Below are 24,219 nucleotides of genomic sequence, written 5' to 3' on the forward strand. Positions count from 1 at the left end.
CCCGGTCCGGCTCAGAATCAACGTAAATGGCAAAATAAAAGTCTTTGACACCCCTGAAGAGGTCCACCATTTTTGTAAACAACATGGGGGGCAAGAGGCTCAGACTATGGATCTTCTCCGGGAGGAGCTTCTCAAGTAGCATTGTCAGGAACGAGTGCGGATTTGTTCACAGTAAGCTAGCTGAACTATTTGGTAGTCGAACTGATATTCAACTGTGCCCACACTGTACAAGAAATTGGGTTAGTAACTATACACCAAAAGACATTTGGGCAAATCTAGAACAATATGCTTTTCGTAACTAGACTTGTTTTTATTTATGGTGGGTAATTGTTCATTATTGTTGGTTTGAGCGGGGTCCCACGAGGCATAGCCAACTTCCCTTGTGGGATCACAATGTTACAGATTGGGGGGATATGTCACGTTGGCATTTGCAGCAGCACCAGTAATGGGGAGGGTTACAGGGATATTGCCCAGTGGACAGCCACTGAGTGTGGGAGGGGTGAGTGCTCTAAAATTGTTTGATCACACCTGATACAGTTTCACAACTTCACTTGTTAGTTCCTCACACAGTTACGACAGAGCAGACACGCCACATACAACTTTTCATCTTGACATGCTCACACAGTAGAATTACGAAGGAGAGCTAACATGGCCACACTGACTTGGAATGTTCACGGATTGAACAGCCCTAAAAAATGCAGACTTGTACTCCAGTATATACGACGGCATACCGCTATTAATCCTCCTGGCACACCAAAGTGGTAGCTTACCGGTAGTCATTGTTGCTTTCAAAATCCAGTTTATTGTTTCTTGGTTTTAGGAAGTTGCATTCAATGACACCAATTACACCAACACCACCTACAGGAGTTGTGGTCTAGAAAGGAAAAGAAAATAATTATTTTTATTTATTTGTAGATAAATTTAATTTTATGCGTAGTTCACAAAAACTTATAAACATAGCACATACCACCAAAAAACAACAGCTACATAATGCTATGTAAGAAAACATTAAGAAATGTTATAAGGCTAAGAAAAATTTTCATAACCCCAACAATAACATCAACATACAAAGCAGGAATAGGTATTGGAGTCGTGAATTAGCATGATAGAGTAGAATTGGTGCCACTCAGGGTACGAAACACTCCACTACTTAAGGTGTCAGTAACACAAGTAACAGCAGTGACTTGTGAAAAAGCTTACAACAGAAGAAACCCTGGCAAGCACAGGAAAAGTCCTCTTGACACAGAAGCACAGAAAGTACATTTATCATGACATTCATTAGTTTATTTCATAAATATCAAAATACCAAACTTAATACACACAGTTGCAAGGACTCAGACACAGTTTAGTCTGGATAATGCAATAAAAAATCCTTACAATAATGGAGATAATTATACAGTCCATGTTGCTAAGAACTTGAAACAGCCAACACGTGTTTCGTCACCAGCGTGACTTTCTCAAGGCTTAAAAAGTATAAAGATTGTTTTAAGAGGTTGGACGGCTCGGCAGGCATAAAAGGAGTCAGTCTGTAATATCAGCAGACAAAGTCTTTTAATAGTATCTAGGACATTTTTTGGTCTCCGTTGCCTTGGGAAACACAGGAATGCCCGACAAACAGTAGTGTCCAGTACTGCCCCTATAAACAGGTAGTGCTGTGAGGGCACCAGGTGAGACTTGGGTACATATATCAAAAAACCCAACCTGTACAACAACTGAGTTGTCTCTTGCAGATGATGGAGCACCTTCTCTGGAGACTCTGCTTTGATCAGCCAGTCATCCAGATAGGGGAATACAGGAATGCCCGACCTCCTGAGATGGGCTGCCACCACTGCCATCACCTTGGTGAGGACTCGAGGCGCAGTAGTAAGACCAATTGGAAGGACCGCAAACTGGTAGTGTTGCGACCCCACCGTAAAACGGAGATACTTCCTGTGCGACTTCAGGATTGTGAAGTGAAAATACGCGTCCTGCAAGTCGAGCGACACCATCCAGTCTTCTTCCAGCAGCGCCTGAAGAACCTGAAGAACCTGCGCAAGGGTAAGCATCTTGAACTTCTCTTGTTTCAGATAAAGATTCAAGATCCTGAGATCCAGGATTGAACGAAGCCTCTCATCCTTCTTGGGAATCAGGAAATACCGGGAGTAGCATCCCTGACCCCTTTCCTCCTCTGGAACCACCTCTATCGCGCCTTTCTTTAACAAAGACGGAACCTCCTCCTGAAGGAGACGGAGATGTTCCTCTGAACAAGCCCATTGACAGGGAGGGTAAGTTGGAGGGAATTCCCTGAAGGGAAGAGCATACCCATTTTCCACAATATTGAGAACCCATTGGTCTGTAGTGACCGATTCCCAATCCCGCAGAAAATGGGTAAGCCGACCCCCAACAGGACCAACATGACTGGGAATGGGGAATCTAGGGCTGCTTTGCTGCGGTGATAGGAGGGGAGGTAGAGGAAGAGGAGGATGAGGGTTGGCGATCTCGTGGACGACCTCTGTTTCTTCCTCTATAAGACTTATACAGCGTATTTTGTTGCTGCTGCTGTTGCTGCTGACGAGGCTGCCCTTTCGAATGAAAGGATGACTTCCCAAATCCTCTGTATTTACGAAAGGATCCTCTAGACTGGGACTGCAAGCCAAATGATCTTGTCGTGGCCTTACTATCCTTGAATCTTTCAAGTGCGGCATCAGCCTTCTTACCAAACAGACCCGTACCGTCAAATGGTAAGTCCAACAAAGTAGCCTGCACATCTTGCGAAAAGTCTGAAGACTTCAACCAAGCTCCCCTTCTCGTAGCCACTGCAGAGCCCATAATCCTAGCCACTGAGTCAGCTGTATCCAGGCCACTTTGAATGACCTGGTGCACAGCAGCTTGGGTATCATCCAAAACCTCCTGAAAGTTCTTCCTATCATCATCAGAAAGTTTCAGCAGCAACTGTTTAGAGGAATCCATCAAGGCATGGATATACCTTCCCATCAGACAAGTTGCATTTGATGACTTCAGTGCTATGATCGCTGATGAGAACACCTTCTTAGCGGACTGGTCAATCCTTTTTGATTTCTTGTCAGCTTTTCTCACAACTGTGTGATATGGGACAACCTCCTTAGAAGGAGCATCTGGATCAGGAGAACAATCCCACTCAGGGGAGACATCAAGACCACTTGCATCCTTTAATTCCGCAAAAAAGTCCTCAGAATCAGGAAGTTCACCTTCCTCCAAGTCCTTCTGATAGCGTGCCTCTTCCACAACCCTTTAGGCCTCCCTCCTGGAGTGGATCCTCGGGAATGGAGTAGATAGATCCACAACCAACTCCATCAGATTCGGAACCGGCGTCGCACGCGTATCCGACAGCGACGCTAGCGCCGAACGAGGACGAACAGACGCGTCGGAGATTCTCGGTACGACGCCGGAGCCCCCGGCGCCGGAAAATTCCAGGACGGCGTCGCTGGAAGAAAGGGCATAAATGGAGCCTGGGCATATGCCTGAGGGACACCCAAATTAAAGGCAAAAGGACCCATGGGGCCCGCAGGCGCACCAGAAGGGTACATAGCCCTTGCAAAGACACCATACATTGCATTCAGATAGTGTGATAGGTCTTGGCCTGGAGCCGGAAAAGGGGGATAATTCCCTGGCGCCGGCCCGAAGCCGGTGTACCTGGAGTCGGGCCCGTCGGCGCCGACAAAGGAACCTCTTCAGGCTGCTCCTGATCTTCTTGCTCTGGCTCGGCTTCACCCGGATCCGAAGAATGGACCGAATCCGATGGTGCCGGCGTCGGAGAACGAGAGACCTCGACTTCAGGAGATACTTCATTCTCTGGCGAGCCCGTTTTGAATGAGAAGGATCGACATCACTACTGCGACGTCGAGGAGAAGACGACTTCGGCGCCGGTTCCTTATCAGAGTGACACCTTGAAGAGTGCTTCTTTCTCTTATGCCTCTTCGACCTCGAATGTCCCGACGCCGACTTCGAGCCCGACCTGGACTCGGAACGAGATCTCGACCTCGACCTCGATCTTCTTTTACTCGCCTTCTTACTCTTCTTCATTTTAGCAATGAACAACTTCGCTTCCCTTTCCTTTAAATCTTTTGAGGTCATCTTCCTGCAACACGCACATCCATCGACGTTGTGATCGGAAGACAAGCACCATACGCAGTCCTCATGCGGATAAGTAGTGGACATCTGCTTCCCACACTCCCGGCTTGAAACCAGATTTCCTCCAAGACATCTTCGAAAGGAAACGAGAAGAACAGACAAGAACAACTATAACAACAATGTAACTATGGAGAGTCCCAAGAAACCGTTGGCGTCGACGGCGTGGAAAAAAGGGAACTGACGTCATCACGTCGACGAGGCCCTATTATGGATCCAGTGACGTCAGCGGGGTCGCGAGTGGAGTCGTGCCCTCTGTGACGCCGTCCATGACCTCGCCGGCGTGGAGAGCTACAAAAGATTCCGATTGGCTGCTGCGCAGGGGGATATTCACAAGGTGAGGAATCCACTGGCAGATGTATCTATCAGAAATATCCAAGACAATAGGCTGGCTATTTTTGTAGTGTACTTGTTACTTTGAAATACTTTAAAATGTTTGCCCATAGGCATGCATCAATTGAAGCAGTGGGCTACTAAATTTTTCATATTGTTTCAGATGTCACTTATGATGTAAAACAATCCCAGAATCAATGAAACCTTGCTAACTCTGGTGATCTTGATATTGGGACAAAGACTCAGTTAATGAGTGTAATATCAATGAACACTTACCCTGAGCTGGCAGCCCACTTTCTCATAGGCCTTGATGAGTCGGTTGTTATGGTACATCATAATTCCAAACTGTTCCTTGTTCTCACAGTTAATCCCAAATACTACCTTCACACGCTTGTTCTGATAGGAATGTTAAGGAGGAATAAATGATCACACCTGCAGCATTAAAAAATTGAAAACTGAATATGACATGCACACAGAGGGACAAAAAGACCCATGTTACAAGACATCTAGTAACAAATGCCCATCTGTGGGTAATAGTGGGTATAGCGTGACAAAATAACAAACGCTTGATCATCACAAACAGGTGGAAAAAGAACTGGCAAAGCCAATATGGGTCTCCTATGCAAGGGCTATTGGCTTTGATAATGTGATTTAGACATGTTGTAAATGTTTAGCCATGTTGTGTGTTCAGCATGGCTAAAAGTTAGTGGCATAGAGGAAAGTGGCATTGAGTGAAGTGTTGTGAAATGTCATGAGCGGCGTAGAGGGGCGTGGAGTGGCATAGAGTATCATGGATTGGAGTAGAGTAGAGTGGAGTTTTGTAGAGTCCTGTGGAGTGGCGTAGAGTGGAGTAGAGTGTTGTAGAGTAGAGTGACATGGAGTGTCATATGGTGGAGTACTCTGGATTGGAGTAGAGTGTCATAGAGCAGAGTGAAGTGGTTACAGCGGAGAAAAGTGGTGTTAAGTGGCATAGAGGGAGTTGTGTACAGTGGAGTAGTGTTGCAGCACAGTGTGGAGTACAGTTCCATAGAATGGAGTGGCATAGAGTGTCATTGAATGGTGTGAGTGACGTGGAGTGATGTAGAGTGGCATAGAGCATCATTGAATGGTGTGAGTGACGTGGAGTGATGTAGAGTGGAATGGACTAGATTGGTGTAGAGTGGCGAAGTGTCATGGAGTGTTGTGAAGTATCAGAGAGAGAGAGTAGAGTGGAGTAGAGTGGGGTAGAGTGTTTTGGAGTGGCAGAGAGTGGTGTAGAGTCAAGTGGCATAAAGTAGAGTAGTGTAGAGTAGTGTAGTGTAGAGTAGAGTAGAGTAGTGTAGTGTAGTGTAGAGTAGAGTAGAGTAGAGTAGAGTAGAGTAGAGTAGAGTAGAGTAGAATAGAGTAGAGTAGAGTAGAGTAGAGTAGACTTAAGTAGAGTAGAGGGCAGTGGAGTGGAATGGCATAGACTGAAGTAAAATGTTATGAAGTTGTATGGAGGGAGTTGCGCACAGTGGTATAGAGTGTTCTGGCATAGAGTGGAATGTAGTTTCATAGAATGGCGTGGCATAGAGTGTCATGGAGTGACAAAGGGTGTTGGGGAGTGGTGTGGAGCAGAGAAGAGTGGAGTACAATACAGTGGATTAGAGTGGAGTGGCATAGAGTGTCAAGGAGTGGTGTAGAGTGGAGTGTCGTGCAGTAAAGCACAGTGGTGAAGAGCGGAATAGAGTGTGGTGCAGTGTTATAGAGAGAGGACTGTTGTAGAGTGGAGTAAAGTGGAGGGGTGTAGAGTGGAGGCGCACAATGTGAAATAGAGTGTCGTGGAGTGGAAGAGAGTGGCATAGAGTAGGGTGACATAGAGTGGCGTAGAGTGGTGTAAAGTGGCATGAAGTGGTATAGAGGGAGTTGCGCAGAGTAGAGAGGCAGAGTGGAGTAGATTTTCGTGGAGTGCTATAGAGTGGAGAAGATTGTCATAGAGTGAGGTGGAGTGTTTTAGATTGGAGTGTCATAGAATAGTGTCATAGAGTGGAGTGTCATAGAGTGTTGTGGAGTGTTGTAAAGTAGGGTGGGGTGGCATATAGTGGAGTATAGAGTTGCAGAGTGGAGTGTTCTGCAGTGGAGTGACATAGAATGGAGTAGAGAGTTGTAGAGTGGAATGAAATAGAGTTTTGTAGAGTGGAGTGGCATAAAGTGGCGTAAAGTGGAGTGGCCTGAAGTGGCGTAGTGGAGTAGAATGGAGTAGTGTGTCAAAGAGTAGAGTGGATTGAAGTGGCATAGAGGGAGTTGGGTAGAGTGGAGTAGTGTGTAAATGAGTGGAGGGGAGTATGGTGTCGTAGTGGTGAGTAGGGTGTCATAGAGTGGAGTAGTGTCGTAGAGTGAATTAGAGTGTCATAGAGTGGAGTAGAATGTCATAGAGTGGAGTGGTGTAAAGTGGAATATTGTAGAGTGGAGTCAAGTGTCATAGACAGGAGTGTTGTAAAGTGAAGTAGATTGTCATAGGCTGAAGTGTTTAAGAGTGGCTTGTTGTAGAGTGGAGTGGTGGAGGGTGTCATGTCATAGAGTGGTGTGATGTGGTGTGATGTAGAGTGTTGTGGCATACAGTGAGGGAGTAGAGTGGAGGGGCGTAGAGTGAAATGTCATGGTGTAGAGTAGAGTGGTGTGCTATAGAATAGCATAGAGTGGCGAGGCATATAGTGGAATGACAAAGAGAGGGGTAACGTAGAGTGGAGTGGCATACATTAGAGTAGACTCAAGTGGCATGTCGCAGAGTGGCATGTCATAGAGTCCCTTAGAATGGAGAGGCATAGAGTAGAGTGGCAGGTTGTGGAGTGGAGTGGAGTGGCATGTTGATAAGTGGAATGCCGTGGAGTGTTGTGGAGTGAAGTGGTGTAGATTGAGTAGTGTCATGGAGGAAAGAAGAGTGGTATAGAGTGAAGTAAAATGGTGTGGAGTGGCATAGAGAAAGTTGTGTAAAGTGGAGTAGAGAGCGACATGGCATAGGGTGGATTAGAGTGTCATAGAATGGAGTTGCACAGAGTATCATCGAGTGGCATGGAGCGTCATAGAGTGGCATGGAGTTGAGTACAGAGGAGTTTCATGGAGTGGCATAGAGTGTCATGGAGTGATGTAGAGTGGGGTCTTGTGAAGTAGTGTTAAGTGGCATAGAGTGTCATGGACTGTTGTAGAGTGGCATGGAGGGTGTAGAGTGTTGTATAGAGAAGTACAGTGGAGGGGCCTAGAGTGGAGAAGCATAGAATGGAGTAGAGTGTCATGGAGTGTCATGCAGTGGTGTAGAGTGGAGTAGAGTATTTGGTCAATCAATGACTTCTTACATTGGTTGCATCCTGTAAGAAATTGAGGTAAGTGCTGGGGGGTGGAGGGTAAGTAGCCACTTCATGCAATAATCATAATCTCACTCAGGGTGACCCTTGAAATTCACTAAATTAACATGAGCTCTACAACCTTGTAGCTATGGTAGAAAACAAATAAGTATTTATGCAGTACATAAACAGTAGTAAAGACAAAATGCAAAACACTAACCAGGTTTGTCCTAGTCAAAGATGTTTACCTTCTGACTTTAGTCCGGTGAGAAACTAGGCTACTGTTTTAGTGGAGTGTTACCCTTCTCAAGGAACAGCCACAATTGTTGTCAAGGTGAGCCATAAAAGTCACTAAATTGACATATGCTTAACCCTCTTGTAGCTTGGCTCAAAAGTAGACGGGCTTTAATTAGAAGCAATTTGTAAACTATTTACGCAGCACACAAACAGTAATATATTAAAAACATAACAGAAACATAACAGGTGCCGCTCGCAAGCCGCGTGGGTCAGTGTGCTTTTGGACTTCTCTTTGCCTGTATCCAGCCTGAATCCCTGGTTCTGTCAAGGACTTCTGCTTCCACGCCGATTTGGGGCCAATCTCGACGACCGGCAGGGTCGGGACTGCGAGACCCAGCGTTCCACGCGCTATACCAACTGAGCACAGCTGGTGTCTCTTCCCGCCCCAAGTACCTCTGCAGCTACATACGGCTCGCGGCCCCCGCTTCGCGGGAGCCGCTCGCAAGCCGTGTGGGTCAGTGCGCTTTTGGACTTCTCTTTGCCTGTATCCAGCCTGAATCCCTGGTTCTGTCAAGGACTTCTGCTTCCATGCCGATTTGGGGCCAATTTCGACGACCGGCAGGGTCGGGACTGCGAGACCCAGCGTTCCACGCGCTATATCAACTGAGCGCAGCTGGTGTCTCTTCCCGCCCCTAGTGCCTCTGCAGCTACTTACAGCTCGCGGCCCCCGCTTCGCGGGAGCCGCTCGCAAGCCGTGTGGGTCAGTGTGCTTTTGGACTTCTCTTTGCCTGTATACAGCCTGAATCCCTGGTTCTGTCAAGGACTTCTGCTTCCACGCCGATTTGGGGCCAATTTCGACGACCGGCAGGGTCGGGACTGCGAGACCTAGCGTTCCACGCGCTATACCAACTGAGCGCAGCTGGTGTCTCTTCCCGCCCCTAGTGCCTCTGCAGCTACTTACGGCTCGCGGCCCCCGCTTCGCGGGAGCCGCTCGCAAGCTGTGTGGGTCAGTGTGTTTTTGGACTTCTCTTTGCCTGTATCCAGCCTGAATCCGTGGTGCTGTCAAGGACTTCTGCTTCCATGCCGATTTGGGGCCAATTTCGACGACCGGCAGGGTCGGGACTGCGAGACCCAGCGTTCCACGCGCTATATCAACTGAGCGCAGCTGGTGTCTCTTCCCGCCCCAAGTGCCTCTGCAGCTACTTACGGCTCGCGGCCCCCGCTTCGCGGGAGCCGCTCGCAAGCCGTGTGGGTCAGTGTGCTTTTGGACTTCTCTTTGCCTGTATCCAGCCTGAATCCCTGGTTCTGTCAAGGACTTCTGCTTCCACGCCGATTTGGGGCCAATTTCTACGACCGGCAGGGTCGGGACTGCGAGACCCAGCGTTCCACGCGCTATACCAACTGAGCGCAGCTGGTGTCTCTTCCCGCCCCTAGTGCCTCTGCAGCTACTTATGGCTCGCGGCCCCCACTTCGCGGGAGCCGCTCGCAAGCCGTGTGGGTCAGTGTGCTTTTGGACTTCTCTTTGCCTGTATCCAGCCTGAATCCCTGGTTCTGTCAAGGACTTCTGCTTCCACGCCAATTTGGGGCCAATTTCGACGACCGGCAGGATCGGGACTGCGAGACCCAGCGTTCCACGCGCTATATCAACTGAGCGCAGTTGGTGTCTCTTCCCGCCCCCAACATTGATTATTTAAACACACCCCTTGCCGTGGACCGCGGGACGCGCGCGGGACGGAGCACGGGGCGAAGCCCGGGCCAAAGGCTGGCCCGTTTGTGCCCGTTCGTGACTGAGCGAGACTGGACTGGGCCCCCTCTCTAAGCCCTGAGTTTGTTTAATCTGTAAGTCACATTTTGCTTCTGTATAAGTTTTCGCCTAATATATTATACTTTTCTGTATGCTAGACGTGCCTCTGTGTTCAAGCCCGGGGTCCAGCAAACATCATGTCTACCCGAGGCTCACGGAGTAAAACAGCAGCGGGGGGGGGGGGGAAACTTACAGGCCCAATAGATAGCTTTATCATAAGGGCAAATTCGTTTATTGATCAAGAGATTATCCAAATGGAACGTAGAGTCTCCCAAGACCTTGCCCTGGCAAAGAAAAGATCGTCCCTGGGCCTTATTTCAGCTGCTAGAACCCCGTTAAGGCTAAGGATGGAGGCCTTGTGCATGCTCAAGTTGAAATCCATAGAGTGCCGAAAGAGGTGGACCTATCAGTATCCGATTTTTTAACTGACTCACAGCTAAGCCTTGCCTTGGAAAAATCCCCGGAATTAATTCTAAATTTATCGGGAGGCAATAATGTTAGTGGGCAATCTATGGGGCGGATGGAGGGCGCCATACCAAAGAAGAAAAAAAAGGATAAAAAAAAGGACATAAAGAAGAATACTGAAAAAATTGGGGTAATACAAAATGTACCTGATAATACTAGTGAGGAATCTGACCAACCAGCACTACCGGGTCAAGCACATCCAGATTTAGACTCCACAAACGGGGAAGTCAGCTCAGTAAGCCTCGAGGCTTCTGCTATCCTTGTGGGCGACACTGATACTGACGAAGCGGAGGGGCGATTTGTAACTAAAATGGGTGAGCTTATCAAACTCCATCTTTCCCCTTTAGAGGTCAGACTGTCCTGCATAGAGAAACAGTTAACCGAAGTAGGTGCACTCATTAAAAATGGAACAACTAAAGTGCTACCGAAAAAGGGGTCAACAAACTTAATCAATCTTCTAATCCTCAAATCAATAAATTGGTCGCGCCCCCTACAAATATAAAAACTTTACCTACCCCAGTGGTGCAGACAAAATCAAATACCCCTGTAGTTACATAGAACAATAAGGGAATTAACACCAAGATTCCCACTACACATCCCAATCAGGAAGATAGATCAAGTGGGGTTCTGTCCGCACCTCTTACTAGAGTACGGAATAGGGGAGGAGGAGACCGCAGACCCATTGTGAATTTACCGCCTGAGTCAGCCCCCTATGTGGTGATTATGACGGGGGTCCCAGAGTTGGTTGACCACAAGGAGGAAGCTAATTGGTCATTGAAAAACAAGGTCCAACACTGGTTAAACAGTAACAGACCGCCCCCGCCAAATCGCTCAAGCAGGATCTTAACGGTCCGCAGGGTACACTGGATAGGAAATGAAAGGAAAACAACTCAGGGAGATTGTATCGTGGTAAATTTTGAGGACCCACATACGGTTGATCACATCTGTTCATGGAATATGCAGGGCAGAACCGAAGGTATTGAGACTAAACGCCTCTCTTTTTTTTATCCCCCTAGCTGGCGTTCTGGTTTTAATTTTGATGCCTATGAGGGAAATTGGCGAAGAGTAGGCAGACGAGACTGGGGGGGTGATTGGGGGGATTGGAGTGGTAACTATAATTTCAATAGAGACCAACCCTTTAGAGATACCTGGAGAGGCATCCAGACCACTAATAGATATGATTGTCTGGAAATGGTAGATTGACTGGCTCCGGCCCCCGAGGGCAAGGATATGGTCCTAGTAGTAACCCCTAGTCTTTCATGACCCACAGTAAACGAGAAGTTAAGGTTAAGTTCACCAGTAAAAACCTTCACCGAGACACCCAGTATAAGTAGCCCAACTCGAAGTATATTGCCCGCTGAGGTTATGAGGGACGATGATGTTAGACTGGCTCACATACCCAGCCCAGGCCGAACTTCTTACCCTAGCATGCAAGACGCAGGGATTCAAAGACATGCCCAAAGGGTTAGGATGGGGCTATTATCATGGAACATAGCGGGTCTCTCGAACAAAGTAAAGGACCCAACTTTCCTGGAACTTGTAGATTTTGAAGTAATCTGTTTGCAGGAATGTTGGGAGAAGGTTGAGATACACCTAGTGGTTTACTGCACATATTTTTTAGCAGCACAACCCAATAACAGAGGGAGATGTTCTGGGGGGTTATGTACCTTTATCTCTAATAAAATTAATCTAACTATTAATTGCTTATCTAAAGGGGGCTCACAGTACTTTCAGGTCCTTTCCCTAAGGGCAGGTTAAAATCACCCTATTCTTCTGATAAATTTATACAACAACATTCCAAAGGCAGATCAACATAGGGCCTTAGAGGAATTAAATGAAGCTATGCATAGGGGACGGGGATCTGATCAGAATGAACGTTTTATTATACTGACGGGGGATTTCAATTGCCATTTATGTACACATAGTGGTATGGGGACATGTGGTATGGTGAATCTTAGGGGCGATCCCTGTACACACTTCGAGCACTCCACGCTCGGGGATTTATTAAATTATTTATTATACGAGTGGGATCTATGTTTTGCAAACGAACTCTGCGATCCACCGATCGATTTTCAACCCACATTTTTGGGCCGGGGGACCAGGTCTATTATCCATTACACATTGGTCTCTACAAGTCACCATCGTAGTGTACTCTCATTTAACACAGAGCACATTGCACTCAGTGACCACTACCCAATTAGCTCTAGCTATGCAATGGGGTGGAATGGTAAGAAAGCTCCTAACGTAGCAGAAAACATATATTTACATGGGATTTCCTTGGCCAGAACCAATGGTTACGTAATCAAATGGAATAAGGTAAATCCGCCTAATTTTTTAAAGAACTTAGTAGAGGTCCAGAAAGATGATTTTATGATTTGCCTAGATGAGAATCCTAATCCCACTAAGGTTATTGCAGCCTTTCAAAAAATTTCAGTCCATATTAGTAACAAATTAGCTGGTCCAGCACGAAAAGTGGGGCAGAGTAGAGCTGAGGCCTGGTTTAACCATGAGTGCTCAAAAGCACACTCTCACCTGATCCAAACACTAAAAAAAGTCCCAAGAAACTTACTAGATATTAGAGTAGCTAGAGCATCCTACAAGGCTGCCATACAAAAACGGAGAAAGGATTTGAAGCAGGCAGCATGGGACGCATTCATTAAGGCGAGGGCACTTAAAGATACTACTGCATTCTGGAACGCAGTCAACGCCTCATTTTTTGTGGAAAGGAACTCTGACCAGGTAGAGATTGCTATAGAGGAAAACCTTTGGGTAAAATACTTTACCAAGCTATACCACCAAGAGACTCGCCCTGGATCAATGTGTTCAGGACCGGGACAGTCGAGAACTACAGAACCTGGGGCATTAGATCTATTTCCCCTCAATGTAGTTTTCTCTCTAGCAGAAGTGGAATCAGCTTTAGCAGATAGTATTAATAGCAAAGCACTGGGACCAGATGGTATTCCAATTGACATCTATAAGGATAACGTCGCCCTGTGGGCACCGCTCCTGACCAATGTTTTAAATAGCTGTAACATCAAGGGCTTTCCAACTACTTGGCAGGAAGCTATTGTAGTGCCAATATTTAAAAAGGGGGATCGAAACAACCCCAAATGCTATAGGCCGATCTCCCTCCTCGACTCGTTGATGAAGGTGGCGGGCAGAATTCTTTTAAATCGCCTCCAGACATGGGCTGAGGAGTAAGCTGTCCTCTCCAAATTTCAGTATGGTTTTTGGTCAGGTCTTGGTACTGTCGAACAAGGCCTAAATCTGGCCCTGCTAATAGATAAATATACGGCAGCAAAGAAGGGAAATCTATTTATGACCTGTGTAGATCTTAGCTCGGCCTTCGATTGCCTGAACCATGACATTATGTGGGCCACCTTAGCTGATCTAGGCATTGATTTTAACATTCTTAACTTTCTTAAAGAGTTATACAGAGGAGCAGGGGCCAAAGTCCGCTACGGGAAAACAGGTGAATGTACGTCTAAATTCCCAATTGAGAAAGGCGTCCGCCAGGGATGTATCCTGGCTCCATTTCTTTTTAATTTGTACATCAGCGGGGTGGCAGACCATTTAATAAAATTGGAGGTGGATTACCCCCAAATTGAGGGAGAACGCGTCCCTATCTTACTGTATGCCGATGATGCGGTTATTATGGTCAGAACTCAAATAGGCCTCCAGAGGATGTATGACATTACAACGCATACTTTTACAACGCCTACCTTTACATCGCAAGTTTTACAACGCATACCATTACAACGCATAATGCTTTTGGGCGCTGGATAGTGAATAGTTTAATTTACTATTCCAACTCCAGTCCCCGTGGACACTAGGGAAGGTTATTGGATAGTAAATTAACCTATTCCCTATCCTAGAGCACCCCCAAATGCTATGCGTTGTAATAGTTTGCGTTGTAAAAGTTGCGTCGTAATGGTAGTGCGTTGTAAAAGTTTCGTTGTAAAAGATGTTTCCCGCCTCCAGAAGGCTTTAACCCGCTTCTCGGCATACATGGGAGATAGGGGCCTTAAGATCAATATAGGGAAGACTTTCGAATAAGGTAAAAATTACCTGTAATACTCATTTAGAAAAATCAAAGATTGGCTTAACCAGCACTTTTTCTTATTTAGGGATAGTTTTTAACAAAAAGGGGTACCTGGAAATCAGCCATCATGACTAGGAATTTAGCTTTTTCACGGGCCATTGGTGTTTTGAAACAGTTCGCAAATAAGCTAGGGGGCAGGCCAGTACGCATCCTGATTGATATCTACAGGGCCAAATGTGTATCGACGGCAGTGTATGGAGCTGGTATATGGGGGGTGGCAGATTGCCATGACATTCAAACAAAGGAAAATGGATTCCTATGTTATTTGCTTGCTGTCCCCCGTTCCACCTCCACTTATGTCTGCCATAAAGAACTAGCTTTACCCTTTATTTCAGATCTAATTAAAATTAGCCCTATTCTGTTGTGGCATAAGATCTGGACTACAACAGAAACTGCTTTTAATAGGGTGATTATTGCGGACTGCATTAAACTTGAAGGGTTTAAACAGATCAAGTGGCTCTCCTATGTTCAGGAATTTTTCAAAAACTTAGGGCGCCCTGATTTTTTTAACTCACCTTCGACACTGTCTTTAATCTCCAGAAAGGCATTAAAGGAATCTTGCCTTGCCTTTCTGGAAGATCGATGCTGGTGTCTAGAGGGGAAAAAGGCCTCTGTTATTCAGCACCAATTTCTGCTGCAGAGTTCTGGACTCCATCTTTATTTATCACCTTGACCAGACAAGCTATAGCAGACCGGAAGGGGACCATCGCAACTGACGAGACTGACCACCGAATTTGTAATGCGGGGGTTGGATTACTGGTGCAGCAGTCTCCAACCACCACCACACAGCAGGGCAGCCCTCTGCGGTTGAGGTTCCGTGGTTTTCGGGACCGGACTCCATTTTGTTTTGCGTTGTTCGAGACGCCATTTTGTGTTGCCCTCACGTAGGCCGTGGAAGTAAACGAACGAACAAAGTTGCATGGGCTTCGTTGTTCATGTACATATTAACATGGCCTTTTCGACTTGCGAGTGAACTGCAAGATGCTGACCACGTCACCTGAAACTGACCCTTTCACGAAGCCAATTTCTTTAGTTGATCGTTGTCTGGTTTTCCAATCATTGTTCAGGATATCGTTAGCGTTTAGTTTCTTGCACATATCTTATCCTACTCTACATCTGAATTGCTCTTTTTCTCATGTCTTTTCCTTACATGGGTAGTGCTTTTTATTATGGGTTTGTCCGGCTTTTGGTAATTGAATTTGGGACAGTCCTAATATTTAACTTGTGGGTTGGTACGATGTAAAGTGAGCTCCTTGGAATGTAAGAATGTGTGTAAAATGTACTTGATTGGTCAGAATTTGCCGCAATGGGTGTGCATTTGTAATGGGTTGAAACTGTGCATAAAAGAAGATGTCTTGCTCTACGAAAATTGAGCAGTTTCCTGAGTTGTACACCGTGTTGTATTGCTTGGTTTACTGTTACTAGCTGCAGCTAATACATTTGATCTCTGACGCCACCTAGAAGTATTCCGTGTCTCTGTTTGCCAAGACAGGTGAATCCGAAGACATCGGGTGTGTCCCTGGCACCGCTGGGTTCTAAGAAAACCCGGTTCTTCAGGGTTCAAAGCAGCCTTAGATATTACAGCAGTCCCTCCAGGTACAGCAAAGCAGTCTGCTGAAGTACACATCAGGCTACAGCAGCAGACAGTCCTCTGCAAAACATTACGCAGGTCCAGAAATTGAACTGTAGACTGGGTCAGATTTTTTTATACCTGGTGCTTACTTTGAAGTAGGAGAAGTTCTTCTTCTTCCCAGGATCCAGCCTGACTACAGGCACAATGAGGTAGTGTGAAGTATTTTGTGTGAAGAAAAGGTACAGCCAATTTATTTACCTGTTGGGCTATGCCCAGTCGTCGCCCCATCCTGCCAAGCATGGCTCATCCAGACACACCTAATTGCTCTATTGTATGGCTGTCTAAGACAAATATATAAAGTCCAACTACACCCAGTCATGTGACCAGGAACATCCTGCAGGCACAAAATAGCTAGTGCAGGAAAATGCCAACTGTCTAAAATTGTAATTTTCCAAATTGTGACTTAACATTCGACTTTACCATTAAAGAGGATGCTAAATTACAAATTCCTAGACACCAAACATGATGTCCTACTTGCTTGTAATCAAAATGTTGCACTTATCAAATATAATAAGGCAACCTAATGTTTTCTTATGGGAGAGGTAGGCCTCACAGTAGTGAAAAATACATTTAGGAGTTTTCACTATCAGGACATGTAACACTTAGAAGTACATGCCCAACCTTTTAAAAACAATGCTCCTATAGGCTACCTAGGGCCTACCTTAGGTGTGATGTATAATTAACCCTTTAGGTGCTGCCGTCGGCCAACGGTCGTCACGGGCACTACCTCCCCAGTGCTGCGTGCGACCGCTGGACGTCCAGTTCAGCACTGGATAATGGACAGCGCAGCACTGGGGAGGTTTGTTTACTAGCTCCTAAGGTGTTAAAGGGGAGAGTAAAACTGCATCCAGGTGCAAAGACAGACCTGGGACATGTTTTGAGGGGCTACTTAAGGGGGTCCACAATATGTACTGCAGGCCCACTAGTAGCATTTAAGTTGCAGGTTCTGGGTATATGGTATACCACTTTACTAGGAATTATAAGTAAATTAAATATGCCAATCATATATACACCAATTTTACCATATTTAGGGAGTGCGCAGATGCACTTTAGCACTGATTAGCAGTGGTAATGTGCACAGAGTTCTAACACCAACAAATAAAAAATCAGAAAAATAGAAGAGTGAATGCAAAAGGTTTGGGGGAAGACCAGCATAAGGCTGACATGTCAAACAAGTCCTTTAAGTCAAAGTCTATCACATGAGCACAATTCTAAAGCCACCCAGGACCTCTGGGAAGGCCGTTAGAAACTCACAGGATATCAAGCAGAGGCCAACAGCAGGTCCCAGTCCAGGGCCAGTTGCCACTGGTCAGATGGAAATTTGCTGGAAAGGATTCTTGTAGCTTATTGCATCACTGCACCTTGGACAGGGGGTCAGCCATATTTTCCTTAGAGACCGCTTCTTTGTCCTGGATACAAGAGAAGCAGGTTGAGTCCTTCATGGCTCCTCTCAGGTCACACACAGTAGGCTCAGTGCTCATCAATTCTTTTGTCAGGTCCAGAAGTGTTCTGAAATGGGTGCTTAGAGATGCTACATTTATGCTTGGCATGAGCTAGTGGCTGGGAATGACTCTTAGGTATGCCCTAACCAATGGGGTAAAACTTCCCAAGACTAACCCAGCCCTCTTTTGGCATTTATCAAGATGGCAAATATCTTCGGCCACACTAAACTTGAGCTCTGAGGGTTGGGGTATGTGGTGGCTGTAATACATTAATCCTAGTGTCTTCCCACATCTAACACTAAAACCCAGTATGAGGTAGCCAGTGTACCTAAAATTAGCTCAGAGACCGAAGTCTAGTAGAACAAAAGTAGGGTTTTCCAGACAATAGATATGCAAGACTTGTGTGGATCCTGTTTCCCTTCCTTTCAAGTGTGCCCCATGCATTGCATATGAAAGCCAAGGACCAAAGTCTGGTAGAAAAAAGGTAGGGTTTTACAGCAACCAGACTGTGGATGCACAAGAAGACAAGTATCCTGTTTTCTTTACATTTCAAGTTTTCTTTACATTTCCCAAAGTGTTATATGTAAACGCACCAGACTTTTTAGCAGGTTTGTCAATGTGCAGAGGAATCTATTTCATAGACCAAACATAGTGATGTGATTTTATGTTTTACGTCTTTATGATTTATATACCTGTTTTTTATGGTTGCAGCCCTGAGGAAGCCTTTGTAAGGTGAATCGTGTTGGCTATGTGTTTGTATTGTGAACGAAGAGCCTAAATGAAGAAAAAATACCATTTTGACAAGGACCTACAAATCATGATTGCAGTGATTGTTAAAAAACACTCAGATGTGTTTGTTGACTCTCTTCTTTGTGTTAAAAACATTTTTGAATGTATTGTCAAAGAGCAGCTCGACATTACAGGTGGGCAATGTGGGTGTATTGATACAGTGATGACTCCAGGTGGTGGAGCATTGGGTTCCCTGGATGCTTTTGTTTGTTCAGTAAAATTGGGATGCACCTGTTTGGCATATTTACTATACTTATAAGTCACTAGTATATGATACTATATGTACCCAGGTCTTAAATGCTACCAGGTGGTCCGCAGCACCGATTGTGCCACCCACTAAAGTAGCCCTTTAAAACATGTCTCAGGCCTGCTATTGCAGCCTGTCCTGCAGTTTTAAACTATAATTTTGACCTGCCAAATTAAACATTTTACCAGGCCGTATTTTTACTTTTTAATACATATAAACCATCCCTAAGTTAGGCCCTAAAATACCCATAGGGCAGGGTGCATTGTATTTAAAAAGTTAAAAAGTAGGACATATGTTTTAGGTTTTATATGTCCTGGTACTGAAAAACTCATACATTTGTTTTTCACTACTGTTAGGCCTAACTCTTCCTTTGGAGAATATTGAGTTAGTTTATTGCATTTAGCAAGTACTAACGTTTAATTGGTAGCAGGTAGAAATATCATCTTTGGGCTCAAATGAACTGTAATTTACATTTTCTTTAATGGTAAAGTCAGATTTTATATGTCAATGTTTGAAATGCCACTTTTAAAAAGTTGGATTTTTCCCTCCCAAGTGCTTCTAAAGTGGACTAGTTGTGGGTAGGATAGGCTATCCTGCCAGGGTTGTTGGGGTGGAGCTTCTTCCCTGCCCCACTTACATTTAAATGAGCTTCCCTCCTTAGGCCAATTCTCCTCTCCAGAGGAAGGGATGACCTGTCTAGAATCAGATGTGGGGGTAGCCTCATAAATGTTCCCACTTCAAAGGATGGCACCACGTATATAAATATTGGACTTCCTGAGTCACTTTTCATTACACTCCTGAACCAATAGACATTACATAAGAAGGACCGCCTTCTTCCCCAGAGGACGGTCATTCTGCTTGAGGCCAACCTTGTTCCCCAGAGGTCTGCCCTCTGCTTGAGGTCTGCCTTCACCCCCAGAGGACTACCCTGCTGCTTGAGGCTTCCCTTGTTTCCCAGAGGACTGCCCTGCTGCTTGAGGCTTGTCTTGTTTCCCAGAGGACTACCCTGCTGCTTGAGGCCTGCCCTGCTCTCTGCAAAAGAATACTGCACCTGCTCTCTTCATTTCAGACTACCTGAGTGACTCCAAGGGTTAGTTGTCTGACCTCCTGTTCTGAGCAACAGGGACACAACAAGCTACAGAGGACTCCCTGCAACTGCATAATGCCAGGCTGGAGGAAGAAAACATCTTCTTCCCAAGAGATTCCAACCTCTTGGATTTCCTATCTGGAGGGCCGGAAGGGAACGCATATTGGGAGGTAGACACCTGCACTACCAAGCTTTGGGGTGTTTGATGAGGAACTTTGGGTTGCCCGGAGCTGGAAGATGGCAGCGTGCAATTGTCCTATTGACAGGATCCTCTGTGCTAGGCTTGGACCACATGCTTAGTAGGACATCCATGAATGCCTCATTGAAGAGCAATAGGTGTTCAGAGGTAATGTAATGTAATGTAATGTAAATTGATACTTGTATAGCGCACTACTCACCCGCAAGGGTCTCAAGGCGCTTGTACGAATACCGCTGTGGAACCCATCCTGGCTTTCCCTGTGAGGTGTACACTCATGGGCACCCCCAAGGTGGAGGCCAGGCATCCTTAGCGCTGTGGGGGCCGTTGTGGAGATTAAGCAAGCTATTGCCCAGAGTTGCAGAGTGGGACTCCATGATTGGAATAGGCACCGAGGCGAGAATTATCAGGTCTGTGGAATTTTTGAGCCCAAGACCCGCCGAGGCGGGGAATCGAACCCTGGTCCCAGGCTAGACCTCTTCATCAGGGTCTGCTGCTTTAACCATTGAGCCACACTTCTCCACTGAGCCCCAGGCAGAAGCACTTCAGTCAGGAGATTAAGTCTGGCCCGCACAGAGGGCAACTCAAGTCCAAGGACAGAGTACAAAAGAACGATAGTAGTGTCTAAACAGATCGCACCTCAGAGAAAAGTATGTAACAGACTGAGCAGTTAAGATAATGTTCTAGGTTTTCCTTATCATAGATGACAAACAAACAATTTGTTGTGCTGCCACTCAGGGTTACAAATACATCCACTACCTTGGGTGCATGAACATACTGCAAAGGTGAACAGTTGCCGTATAATACAATATGTGATACTAGTACCCCGGCACCCCAAAAAGTAATATCTATTTTTCTTAATGTCCAACCTTTATACACAAGAGTTAAATTCATTTTATCAAAATATCACTAATCACAAGCAGAGATGGATTCATAAGAAAAATTTGTTTTTTTTTATATAAGCAAAGCAATGAATTAAAACATCACAGTTTTCAAAAAGCGACCATAGAGACCCCCTATTCTTTCACAGGGACATAACAATTAGAAAACTAATTGTACAAGATGTTTAAAGGCTCTATAGTCTTAATCCAACAGCACAACAGCCGACACGTGTTTCGTCACATCCGCTGACTTCCTCAAGGCTTTCAACGAAGAATGTTTTAATTGGGATGAAATTCATTGCCTTTATAACCTCTTCTATAGTAATTGGAATGATTATAGGCTCTCGTAGCTCTATGGCTATAGTTGGATTTCTAATACAATCTAGCCATCTTTTAATTTTCCCCATAGTAGGACATCACGAGTCTGAATTCGGCTCTTTATAATGATTTCTAAATGCCTTTAGCTATTACTTGAGGTCGTGTAACTGCTCTACCTAAGACTGAGTTGAAAACGTTTTACAGAATTATTGTTGTTTCTGTGCTTAGTCAACCAGGCTAGGTATCTGCCCATATGCTCGCTCTCTTTATACCTCATTTGGATACATTTATTATGATTTATTATCTCTGCTGAGGTCAAATAATCTTTTATGTTCTGTCTTGCTCTGGTTACCTCCACCTTATCCACCACCGATGATGTAATTAAGGTTGTCGACATTGCCTGATTTAAGGCTGCCTGTAGCTGTTGTAGTTTTTCCTTATTTAGTTGGTTTTTTTTGCGATAAAAGCTATAGTCTCCCCTCTAAAGAACAATTTCAGTGTCCCCCAGAGCGAAAAATCAAAGGTCCTATTTATGTTGCATTTGAGAAAATCATCTAGAGCTAGTTGCATACTTGAACCCCAATTTTCATTTGCTAATAGGGATTTTTCGAATATCCATCTGGTCCTTCCAATCTGAGTCAATGGCATATAAAGTCCTAGCATGATTACTGAATGATCTGAGAACGAATTGGTGAAAATATTTGATTGACTTCAATAAAAAGAATGAGATACTAAAAAAAATCTGTTTGTGACGCTGAGTTGAATCTTTTAGAAAAACAGGTATATGGCTCGCTGGTGAATGATCAATATGGCAGGGAACTACTAAGGCCTGATTTTTCATTAATAATCTTAATATATTATCTGTTTTAGGTTTATTCTGTTCTTTATTTTCTAGAGAAGAATTGATCATGGCATTCGGGAGAAAACTTTAATCACCCCCAACTACGAGGAAAGCTACTGCCCTTTCGGCAATATTATAAATAAACTCTAGCACTAAGGATGAATCTTCTATTTGTCCATATTAGCTTACGAAACATATGATGAGATTTTGGACCTTGGCTTTAATCCAGTTCCACCTAACTTCAAGATAGTTAATTATGTCAAATATGTCACTAGACAAGTATTTTGTGAAAAAAACTCTACCCCTTAAATTGCGGCTTCTGAGGATGGATAGAAGGCGTGTTGGAACTACTTTGGTAGCTATAAGGTAGGGAGTGAGGTTTTCTGATGTGTTTCTCAGAAAAAGATAACACTCATGTATAGTGTCTTAAAGACTTTAAATATAACTTTTAAGAGTTCTGTTATTTGCTACCCTTTGTGTGATGGACTGTAAAAAATCATTAGCTTGTTCCACTGAGACAAAAATAAGAAATCAAGGCCTTGAGTTCTCGCTGACTCCTTCCCATTGCTGCAGATATATCAGAGAAAATCTTAAATGAAAAGTTATCAGATTTCTGAAAGCCCTTGGCCTGAAGCGGCTTGGTTAAAATGTTTTCTCTTATGTGAATACAATTGATGTAAATTGTCATTCTTTGAGCCACCACTGTACATTATTTACACTATTGTTCACTTTGCGCCGTCCACGCTATTCTCTCTGATCACTTGCGTCGTCACCAATATCCACTTGTATATATTGCTATGCACCAAGTGCTTTCGGGTTGTCACATGATTCTTCTTATACAGTGCTGCTTTAACTGTATACCCTGATGTAATTCTGCTTGATATATATGGTGAATAACAACCCAAACAAAATCCAATTGAGTCTCCTTTTTTCTTGTTTCTGTAATGCATTTAGCATACGTACATAACTGCCTTTGAATTGATACCTGTTGGGATATTGTCTTTTGTCTCTCTGCCATAGCAAGACAGGAATCTCATGCAAGGCAGATGAGACTTCATCTATCTGTAAATAAATATGCACCTTTGTAGTATAATGCAGTCCCTTTTCTCCCTCTGAGATGTAAACATGTTCTCAAAACGTCCTCTTTACAACAAAAGCAGACCGTTATGTCTGTTGCTGTTTTGCATGACTGAGAGGGCCATTTACTTCCCTACCCCATTAATATTGCTGAGGTTTTTGCCTTTATTATGAAGGGCTTTATGACTCAGATAAGGATGACATGATTTACGCCGATGAGTACTTCAAGAAGTCCTCAAATTTCTGAACATGTCCCGGAAGGAAGGGCCTTCTTGGTAGATAAAATACCTATAGAGGAAACAACAGTGACAATTTCCAAACTCTCAACTTGAAAACTCCATGGGAAGGGTGGATTGCAATGGGAATTTTAGAACAATGTTAAGACACTTCTTGCACCTATGCTACATGCAACGTTAAAGAGGCTAAATCCTTTTGCACTCTGTGATCGATCTCTAAAAAATACATGATATCCTTATTCTACACAGAGGGAAAAGACCTGCTGGAATGTCCTAGCTAAAGACTAAGGGGCGGGGCGTGGCCAAGATGGCGGCGGAGTAGGACGTGTTGTTCAGTCCCTCCGGCGACGAATTTGTACTAGCGTTGTAAATAGCCCTGCAGGGAGTTCTTTCACTGCCCTGAGGAGGTGTCCGGTGCCCTGAGGCTACCTCGAAAGTCCGCACGGTGCGATTGCACGGAGAACGGTCCAAGGCGCGGCCTGTACGAGACGCGAGACCGGGGAGTCTCGTTCCCAGCAGCCGGAACCTGCCACGCTTCCAGTGAGGAGCGCAGTGAGACAGCAGCGGTGGGAGCCGGAGTCCGCGCGGCCCAGACAGACAGGCGATTGTGAGCGAGACACGGCTGCGGGAGAGGTCGGGCGGAGCCCTGTGAGGACCTGTGGCGCGTGGCTGGCTGGACGGCCCTGGTGGTTGAGAAGACGCCCCGAGAGCTCGGTGACGGTCGGCGGCCTACAGTCGCGCTGCCCTGGGCCCGCCAGGCCCTTAGTGGGCGAGAAGTGGAGGGAGGAACCAGTGCAGGCCTCACACAGACGGGAGACGGGATGGCAGCCTGCGGCGGACCCGCGCTGGGGATAAGCAACCCCCTCCGGGGCCAGACAGAAAATCCCGGGCGCTTAGTGCCTCCACGGAAAGCTTGGGCGGTGCCTAACATCGGCGAGCCAGGGAGACACCCGGGGTGGTGCTGAGGCTCGGCGCCCATTACGACCAGCGAGTGCTGTGAGGGCTGACGCAGACACTGGCGCCCCGAGGACGACGGGGCAGTGAAGCGCGTGGAGCCCAGCCGTTGCTGGAAACGGAGCAGAGCAG

General features: G+C 45.6%; 1 protein-coding gene across 1 annotated transcript in view; it reads right to left on the minus strand.

The window, feature by feature from the left end:
- MORC4 (MORC family CW-type zinc finger 4) overlaps positions 1–24,219 on the minus strand; it is an 844,810-nt gene that overhangs the window by 521,456 nt on the left and 299,135 nt on the right. Inside the window, exons 7-9 of the mRNA XM_078686304.1 lie at positions 4,756–4,875; positions 2,854–3,165; positions 771–874 (exon numbers count right to left, since the gene is read on the minus strand). Coding sequence (XP_078542430.1) covers positions 771–874; positions 2,854–3,165; positions 4,756–4,875 — 536 coding nt within the window. The remainder of the gene's footprint in view (positions 1–770; positions 875–2,853; positions 3,166–4,755; positions 4,876–24,219) is intronic.

This window comes from Lissotriton helveticus, chromosome 4_1 (genome assembly GCF_964261635.1).
Source record: "Lissotriton helveticus chromosome 4_1, aLisHel1.1, whole genome shotgun sequence".
Taxonomy (NCBI): domain Eukaryota; kingdom Metazoa; phylum Chordata; class Amphibia; order Caudata; family Salamandridae; genus Lissotriton; species Lissotriton helveticus.